This window comes from Osmerus mordax, chromosome 7 (genome assembly GCF_038355195.1).
Source record: "Osmerus mordax isolate fOsmMor3 chromosome 7, fOsmMor3.pri, whole genome shotgun sequence".
Classification (NCBI taxonomy): Eukaryota; Metazoa; Chordata; class Actinopteri; order Osmeriformes; family Osmeridae; genus Osmerus; species Osmerus mordax.
Window position 1 is genome coordinate 12,299,158 of NC_090056.1, and position 9,965 is coordinate 12,309,122.

At 44.3% G+C, this 9,965-nt stretch overlaps 1 protein-coding gene across 3 annotated transcripts; it reads left to right on the forward strand.

Annotated features, from left to right (window-relative positions):
- The first annotated feature begins 271 nt into the window (after nt 1-271).
- Nucleotides 272-9,953, forward strand: LOC136945587 (protein phosphatase 1 regulatory subunit 12B-like). Of its 3 annotated transcripts, none has more exons than XM_067239500.1 (8): nt 272-995; nt 4,272-4,288; nt 4,417-4,549; nt 4,701-4,805; nt 4,940-4,990; nt 5,219-5,269; nt 5,946-6,035; nt 8,700-9,953. In XM_067239500.1, exons 1-7 carry the CDS (start codon nt 894-896, stop codon nt 5,985-5,987), a joined length of 501 nt encoding a protein of 166 aa, XP_067095601.1. In that variant the 5' UTR covers nt 272-893; the 3' UTR covers nt 5,988-6,035; nt 8,700-9,953. The 3 variants fall into 3 exon arrangements, with proteins under 3 accessions (XP_067095601.1, XP_067095602.1, XP_067095600.1); XM_067239501.1 differs by having other exon boundaries at nt 5,949-6,035; XM_067239499.1 differs by lacking the exon at nt 5,946-6,035.
- The last annotated feature ends 12 nt before the right edge of the window (nt 9,954-9,965 follow it).

Genomic DNA, 9,965 nt, shown 5'->3' on the forward strand with positions numbered 1-9,965 from the left:
CCCTGAGCATGCTATGGAGGGCAGGGTTACTTGACCACTCAGTGGTTGGTCACGACTCTTCTGGTGGCAAATACGACCCTCTCTGGGACCTCTAATTCAGCTTCCAGTTCTGACTGCCTGCTCACAACCCCCCCCCCCCCCCCACTACCCATTCTTATCCTCGTCCACATCAGTGGACAGCTTTAGCCCTGAGCCCCAGAGCCCAGAGTGGAGGCCGTACACAGCAGAGCCTCTGGCACTGTGCCAGACAGCACTGCCAGAGCTAGAGTGAACAGGGAGAGAGAGGGGGTGAGAGGAGTGGACTGAGAGAGTTTGAGCAGGGGAGGAGAAAGAGTGAGAGGGGTAAGGGGAGAGAAGGAGATGGAGAGTGAGTTTGTATATTTAGAGGAAACATGGGAAGAGAGAGCATCGGGAACCAACCTTGCTCTGTGGAGATTTGAAAATTGCTCTTATCTTTAGGTGTGAGAATTCCTTTTTTTCTTTTACATAAGACAGAGAGTTTTGAGAGGGCGTGGCAAATTTTCAGTTTTATACATCTGTATCGGAGAACGATTGCTATTTTGTTTTCATAGTGATCTCATGATTGATTCGCAATTGGTGCTTTGGAGAAGGACAGAGCTCAAATCTGTGATCTTTCCAAACATAGCTGCTGTTTGCTTTCTGGACTGTGCGGCTTGACTCTCACTCACACACACACACACACACACACACACCTGTTGGTGAGGATCCCCTGTGAGTGCAGCCATGGGTGTCTGCACAGTTGTTGCCTGAGTGGATCAGAGGATCTGTGTGTCTGAACAGCAGCTTTCTGGACACCTCAGTGGATGGTACTGTAAAGGCACGACCTGCCCATCCTGTCCTGTCCCATCCTCATTCGGGTAGAGTCTGAAGAAATGTCATCCTTCTACCCACGCACCAAGGAACTGTCTCGCACTAGGAAGTCACTGTCCGAATCTCCACCCTCCTCTCCGTCACCCACCGCCAAGAACTTCAGAGTAAGATTTGGTCTTTTTCTTAACGTCCCAGAATTTTTAGCTCTTTGGGAAAGTTGTTTTGTTTGCTGCTGTGCACGTTTGTGTAAGTTGTAACCTGAACTTGAAGTTGATGTGGATAGCAGCAGCGTTTTAAATGACTTCTATTTGATTCAGAGCTCATTGAGCTAAATGCTAAGTTTTGCCTGTTGCTTTGAAAAAGTGGTTCAGATTGGAGCTCGAGAGGCTCCTAAACACATGACCGGACATGTAACCGTGCCAACCACCTGAGTGTTTGACGACCCTTGAAGGAGAGGAGATGAGGAGAGGAGGGGAGAACAGGGGAGGGGAGGTTCTGCCCCAGAGCATTGAGCTCTGGTGTGGCTGCGTAGTCTGGAAAAGACTTTTAGATTGAAACATTCCATCTGTGATTTCCTTTTGTTGTTTTTTTAGAGTGGCATTTTCACAGGGGTTGTGTTGAATAATTCTATAATATGTGTAAACTATTTTACACTTTTGTCACTGTGTAATGTGCACGGTTGAAACAGATACAGTGAAAGACTGATGACTATAATGATACTATTTTCAGACAGAAGTTTTAATCTGTCTGGAGACATACTAGAAGCAGGTGCATAGCTCATGCAATATCGTTGTTACCTAGAGTAGAGTTGTTGAGAAACTCTCCATATTACTGCCACACTTATGTTCATTTTATTTTCATTAACTGTCATTTATGTTTTTTTCTGCCTGCGGGGCTGAGGCATGAAGTTTCCATGATGTCAGCCTCCCCTCTCTGGCAGTATTCGCCTGGGACAAAAAGAAAGCTGTAGAAGGGCACATTGTTGGTGTGATATTTTTAGAAAGTTCCTCAATGTTTCTGATGAGTTCCTGGTATATTTCAGCACACAGCTGTGGACAAGCAACAGGCCGCACTATAAACAGACAAACACATCTGCCTCAGACACAATGCTAACAACATACAGTAGACAACCGGCCACATCTGGCCTGTCCTGCTAACCCTAACTCTGGAAAGTAAAATTGAATCAGATTAGATCATGTACTTGTTTACATTTAGCCTCTACACAGTATTACTCTGAGTAATGGAAAGATATGAAGAGAAAGAAAGGAAGAAGTTTGCATGATTGCAGGGAGGTTATCCCATTGGATGGAGAAGCCCTCACATTTTCCAGTGGGGTGATTCAAGAGGAAGTCCATTTAGCTCTGAGGGCATCAGGGTCTGAGAGGCTGTGAAGGAGAGTGAGGAGGAGGAGGCAGAGGAATACAGTGGGGTCCTAGCTCCCTCAGATTAAGTACAGAGACCGATAACAACTGAAGACACGAGGTGTTTAGGAGGGATGGAAGGTTTGTACTGGATACTCGGGAGTTTAAGGTGTTTCTCTGCACAGCAGCATAGTGAGGCCCCTTCACCCCCACATGCAGACCCCTGGAGTGAGCGTTGTTGATCCTGACGAGCCTCAAACCCATGGGCCTTGTTTACAGAGAGCCCACGGTCCAGGCACGCACACGTTAAGGGGCCGCTTCCATCAATCTGGGGCTCTGTTATTTTTACCCTGGTGGAATGTCTATGCAGGCATTTTCTATGCCTTCGATGGTTTAGTGAGCCTGAAATACAAATCCTGGTTCTCTCTCAATATATATAATCTCACAGCAACATTGGACCGAACTTGTGAAAGATGCCTTGATTTCCTCAGAAAGTATATACAGCTTACTGTTGTATTCGACAAATGTTGCATTGCATGTAGTTTTTTTTCTCAATAATTTCTGCAAGACTTACATTATCGAGCACTCGTTGTCCACAGTTAATGAAGCCAGATGCTTCTGTAGAAGGTGAGATCAAAGCAGAGCAGTCTCTGCCTATAACATTTCAGCATCCATAAACACTGTGAGACACTTGGCACTGGTTCAGGATTTCTCTTCTCAAGAAACACTGAGAAAATAAATGCCTTAATCTCACATGCTTTGTGACATAAATTCTTCATATTTGCTCACAGGGAGCTAGCGCCTCAGATCGAGTTCCAGGGTTTGACGCAGTATTAGTGTTCAGATCAGACCACCCAGTGTTGTTTTATGAGAAGCTCCTCCTGGCTCCATCCCTGGCCCAGCTCCCTTCAAGGTCGCTGGGGTCTTTATGTCTCTCCTGGATGGAGGCTGGCGTCTAAGACATGACCACATAAGGACAGGCAGCTCTGGCTGTGCTGCATAAACAATCACGAACGGGGAAGGGAAACAACACGTGCTATGCACCTAAATGTAGGTTTTTTAATGGAACTTTCAAAAGGTTTGTTGTCAGTTGATCCTCAGGAAACAGAAAATTGAGTTTCAGTGTTCTTTTTTGGTTTAATGTTTAGATTTAGACACAAGGTATACACACAGGCTTATTCATTTGTATAATGTAGTGTTATTGCAACCAGGATACGATCTCAGTGTCCATTTAACAATGCAATTCACAGCCCACCAGACCAAAAAACAGCTCATAATCTCCAAGAATGTAAAATGACATAAGATCTGAACAAAGATTAGAATCCATATTCTCCATGGTGTTTATTGGCCCTTAGCAGTCAGAGCTCTGTGTGCGCAGCAAAGACAGAAGGTCAGATAAGATGTGGGACTGCACAAAGCAAACACCTGGCTTCATCTAGTCTGGTGAGAAGTGTTGTGTGTGGGGTACAGAGAATACAAATCAGGATTTGTCCAGTAGTGTTTGGAACACTTATGTTCAACCAAATGAATGTCAGTAAAACACCTCCGGCATTGGCAGCCATGTAGACCCAATCAAAGCAAGAGCATGGCTCATGCCAGTTCACTATTATATCAGCAGCATGATCCCTGAGGTCATCTATTGGACTCTTTCACCCAGTAAATAGGATCTTATTGAGACTCAGCCTCTCAGCGACATTACGTCATCTCTGCGCTCCAGGCATTTGTGTGGCAAACACCCTCTAAAAGATTAACAGGGATATCCGGAGAAGGTTGGCCGATGTGAACCATGTCACAGCAGGGTCTGGTGAGGTATAATGCAGCTTACTTGTGTGTGCAATCCCTTTCTTTGGAACCTGGATACCTTAACACATATAGGTTTTAATTTTTTCTCCTTATGGAAAACTATACCCCTCTGTAGTCTCTGGTTGATACTCGTACGTATAATGCAATTTTATTCCAACCTCCTTGCTGGTTCCAAACTGTATTTCCTCTTTAATGTCATTCAAAAAGTTGTTTAAAACAATTCCTAAAATCCTTGTTTTTGTACCTTACTGATATGGCATGTATTTTATTTTTCAGCATGACAGGATATCAAGGTAAGCTCTCATTCATTATTTTTTGTCTTGCATTATTTTGAAGCTACAAACAAAAGAGTTCCTGTAATGAGATGTTGAGTCTAATACTGTATGGAATAGACATCGGTGGCCTGTGTTCCTTATCCAAGGTTGGACTCCAGTGGGGCAGACAGCAGCTCAGACCGACCGCTGGGCCGCACCAGCTCCTACACACGCAGGGAGACCAGGCTGGCAGCTCTCAACAAGCAGGAGGATGACACCAGTCCCAGAGACTACAAGAAGGTAGTGGACTTTCAATGTCTTATGTACTTAAGAATATATAGATGACCTAGAAGGGGGTGAATGGCAGAACCATTCACCACCCCATACATCTGGTCTGGAGAGAGTTTGTTGTCTCATGTAGAGCCATGGTGGATGATGGACTCATTTGCAGATGTACGAGGAGGCTTTGACAGAGAATGAGAAGCTCAAGTCCAGGCTGGACGACAGTAAACAGGAGCTGGCCAAGATCAGAACACAGCTGGAGAAAGTCACCCAGGTAGAAGAGAACTGTAGGGTGTCCCATTAACTGACAATACAGTAGTTCTACTGTAGACCCTCTCAGTACTGAACCTCTAATGTCCTGAATAATAGGTGTAACAAATGACTTCCTCTTAATGCCCTTTCTTGCAGAAACAGGACAGGATATCTGAAAGATCCAGTGTACTAGAATCAGAAAAAAGGGTATTTATGACTTTTTGCTTTTATCATCATGGTTGTGTTCTGGTCGATTTGATCTTTCATGGTCTCTATTAGTTTTGACACTTGACATCTACATTTTTCTAACTCTTCTCCCACATCTCCCTGTCCGTCTCCACATCCCCCGACTGTAACGTCTCGAGTCTGGAAATCTTGACATCATCGTCCTAATTCACTCTATGAACTGTTGTTAAAATTCTCTCATTTCCTCAGGAAAAACAGGTTCTTGAGAAGAGAGTGACAGACATGGAGGACGAGTTGAAGGTAAGGGCAGTTCATCTGCAGGAAGTGAGTGACAGATCTGATCTCAGCATCATTTTTGTCGTGCTTGACTTAGCTTGCCTGACAAACTGCTTAGATAAGAGCGGCTCCAAGAGTGCATACCAGTGCTTATCCAGTGTGTCTAGCAAGGTAAATCAAGTAAACCTAAAACCGTAGTTTTTTTTTAAAAACGGGGCTGTATTCTGGGCAGCAATGCAGGTGAGGGTGTAGGAGGGAGGGAGAGAGAGAGTAGGTATGTGCTTTGGGCTCATTACCCTTGTGTCCTACTGGGTCCACCACCGCCTGGCTCAAAGAGGGAGGCTGTTCCGAGTCTGCTGCTCCACTCAGCACGTTGTTCTGGTGATGGTGAACACAGTGACCTAGTTCCTGCTGAATACCCAGCTCCGGCCAAAAGCAGAGGACCTGCTTTTGTTAGACATTCTTGCACTAATTGTGTGTGTATTCTGCATCTCAAAGAGAGAGAAAACACAACTAGCAGAATATCTGGTTTAAATTGAGAGGAACTATGTTGCAAGGTTTAGATTATCGAGCACTGATGATCATTTTATCCAAAGCACCTTTAGCAAAACAAAAACGTTATGACTGCTCTGGTCAGCAGGCTTCCCTTACTAACAATGTGGGAGAGTTTTTTGACCCCATGTTGTCATGGTTACCTCAGCAGGAAGCCCCAATGAGGTTTCGCTGTGGCTACCAGCCTTGAAAGCAGCTCCTCCCCCAGGGCGGGGGCTCAGGGGAGGGGAGGGGGATGGTGAGTGGTCGTTATGGACAAGCGATTGACACCTGCCTGTCACCTCACGTAACTCTAAAGACTTGGGCATGCACACACGTGTGAGCATGCACAAAAAAACACACACACACACACACAGATTAACACAGGCAAACACACACACATGCAAAGTTAAGTACAGCATTCACGTGTCTCAAGACCATGGCCACAAAACAACATGCACTTTTTCCTTCTTTTTCCCTCTTCAGACATGTTTGACCATACATACTTTCTAGGTGCTCCTTCTGATAAGAATGAAGTCTGATATGGTTAAATATCCAAGAACATCATTAGAACATAATGAGAGCTTATTACTGTATGCCTCTCTCTGAGTTTCTCACTCTCCTGCCCTCCCTCCATTTTTTAGAACACATCTTTACATATGATTATGGTTCTTCTGAGGTTTACGTCGACAACACAGCCAACAGCTAAACCCATGCATTTTCCCAGAAAAAGACGACCACTAATGGTGTACAAAAAAATGCCTCAGGGTTGTAAGCAGCAGCTGGATCTCTTGATATCCTCCCTGAGTTCTTCATCTGGGTCCTCTTCTCCTCCTTCTTCTTGTTCTTCTTTTTCCTTTCTATCCATTCCATCAGAGCTGTGCTTCTGTATGAAGCCTCTGAGGCCTCCCTTCCAACCACGAGGGCTTTTGTGTGTTGTGGTTTTCTCCAAGGAATAGTGTCAAACCACAGACCTCTCCACAGATCCACAGAGGTCTACCACAAACCCTGCTAGGGAGAGAGGGAAACGAATCATTTCCATTCCTCTAACCTATAACTTATTGGGTGGTTTTACAGAATCAGAGGCAGGTTCTTGTGAACTTTCTTCTTCTTATTCTCTTTAGCTTGACGCAAACTATGTACTGTGTATGTTCTCAACCTACATTTGGACTGGCCTAGCCTTTTCTTCTGCTGTTTTCTATGTGTTTTTTTTCTATGATGTTTCTGTATGTGTTAATGTGTGTGTGTGTGTGTGTGTGTGTGTGTGTGTGTGTGTGTGTGTGTGTGTGTGTGTGTGTGTGTGTGTGTGTGTGTGTGTGTGTGTGTGTGTGTGTGTGTGTGTGTGTGTGTGTGTGTGTGTGTGTGATAGAGAGAAAGAGAATGTGAGTATGTTTGATTGAGTGTCTGTATGTGTGTTTGTAGGTGCTGTCATTAGATCATTGTGGACGTATGTTGTCTGTAACTGGTTCCGACTTTGCACTGGGCTCTACCCCTGCACTCTGCTTCTATCTGTGTGTGTATTCCTGTGTGCAGGCCTTTCCTGCTCTGGCTCAGCTTCAGACCCTGCGGAGGGGCAACGAGCGTCTCCTGGCTGAGAACAGGGCCATGCTGCGCGTCCTCGCCCGCCTCTCTGAGCTGGCTTCCCTGCCTGAGACAGAGGACCTGTAGTCCCCCAACCCCCCAGCTCCACCTTCCTCTGTTCTGCACCCAACTCTACCTTTTCTCCACCACACCGCCTCTGCTCTACTCTTCTCTTCCACTCGGTTCTCCTGCTGCTTTCTCCTTCCCCTGCTGTCCTCCTCTCAGGCAGGTCCCCTCCTCCCTCCCTCTCTCCTTCCATGTCCCACCATCGTGCCTCTCCCACTACCTCACCCTGACTCACTCTCATAAGGCCATAAGAGGGAACCCCCCTGCGCCCTCCCTCTCTCCCAACATCATCTCGTGACCATGTTCAGTCTATTTATAGAGACATCCATGCTGCATGGCTGAAACCACTAACATGACTGTGGCAAGGCCTGTGCAACTGTGACGCTTCACTGGTGGTGTCAATGCAGTGTAGGTTGTTGAAAAGTCATAAAGGTGTCCAATCTCAACACTTGTATACTATCCCCCTGGGAAGTTTGTATCATGCTGTAGCACTGAATGCAGCATTAGGGATCCTTAAGAAATGGGACATTCTGGACTCTTCTGTTTGTCAGAGTTCAGTGGGAGTGGAATGTCTGAGCTCATTGGCTCTCATTCAGCATTCAGTTAGTAAAAAAACACTTTCCTCTGTTCCAAACATGTGCATAATAGGGTGTGTGTGTGTCTATGTTTCTCTGTCGAAGCAGGGACAAACACTGCTTGTTTCTGAGAAGCATCACCACTATGCACTAAACATCATGCAGAATACAGTATTGCTAGTGAAACGCCAAACAAGTTTTAGAGAACAGTATTACATTCACTTTCTTCCAGGCATTTCAACGTCTATGGAGGATTGGGGACATTTTGAAAAATATTGTGGTTATTTTTAGTCATTACTCATGCTGTGGAAGAACTGACCTAGATTGAGGACATTTTCTTTCTCATCTTCCTTCCGTCATCATTCTCTTTCCCACTCTTCCCCATCCTCTCACTCTCTCTTTCTTTATCCTGCTGCCTCTGTTTGTCTTCCTTACATTCACTCACTCAGATCCACTCATCTCACTGTATGCTCACATCCAGCACTGTCCAGCTTCAATCATTTACTTCATTCTGGTGTCTGGTGTTCAATTAGTGGTCACATTCCAAAAGGAAAAAAGTGTTTGAAATTGGTTGTATAAATTATTATTGACAGTTAATATAATATTCATTATTGTTGAATATGTTTAACCATCAGTAAATGTTTTCAGTAGGCAACTACTGCTTTAACCTAATGGTATTCTGTCTGCTTCTGCACCCAAAGGTCCTGACAGAGCTGAAATCTGACAACCAGAGACTGAAGGATGAGAACGGGGCTCTGATCCGAGTCATCAGCAAACTGTCCAAGTGAAGAAGAGAAGAGATCACATCCAGAAGCTCACTCATCGCCTTGACATGTCACATTCATGTTCACAGTGTTACCCAGTGCTGCTCAGGTGTGTCGTGAGGAACCTTGCCCAGGTACAAACCCCAGTTCCTAGCCCCTCTCTTCTTATGGCAAAGTCATTCATTCACCCACCATGAACTTCAAAGGGTAATATGGAACTGGGGATTATTCCAGGCAGGGTTTTCAGGCCTCACTCCTAGAGAAGGTAATGAGTGAAGGGTTCTGTTATTTTATCATGGGGTACATAGATCAGTACTTAGATCAGTGTTTATCATGCCAACATCCCCTGGCTTCACATGTATTAGTTTCTCTATTGTGCACTGCAAATGCTTCTTCCTGTGGTATTTTTGTCAACAATGGAGTAGGGACATATAACTACTGATCAGTATTATGTTTATAAATATATAATCGTAAAAATATTTGCTGAAAGTCCATGACAGTATCATTACAGTTTGATCTAACTAGTATTATACCTCCCTACATTGTCAAAAAGGCACATGAATTGGAATGACACAAACATAAAATACCTGATCATTGGCATGTTAGTGATCACAGGTGTTGTTGAATGATTAGAATGTAACTAAGTTCAGACCAATGCTACAATGTCCTTTTATAGACACTGCTTGTCTAAGCTGCTCACCAGCTTTTTCCAGATTTAAGTGTGGTCGCCAGCGTAAGAATATAAAATCTCACACTTGTTGGATATGTTTTGGAATATTTTTGTATTTATTTGTGCATTTTGCTTATAATCTTTCTACATCCTTAGTCAGGTAAAATGTATTTTTACTTGTAATACTCTTATGTGTTTTTTTTCAATAGTGGCTTTGGAAACCAAATAGAGCTGCATGTGATTATACGAATGCTGTCTTTTATCATTGCCAGTAAAACAGGTCTGATGGCCCGGTGACCAACTCTCTAGGCCCATCTGTATGTACAATATATTACACGTGCCTTCCTCAAGGACCAATACAGCTATCTCTTTACATGATGTTGTAAATAATAAGGAAAGATGCAGCTTTGTGTCTATATCAAAGCAACTACAGTGGACAATGTATTTTAAGAGAGCGAAAAGCTGAGATGGTATTGCTGTTGTTTGATCACATGCTTGATAAACTATATTGGTGGAAAATGGTTGGATATGAG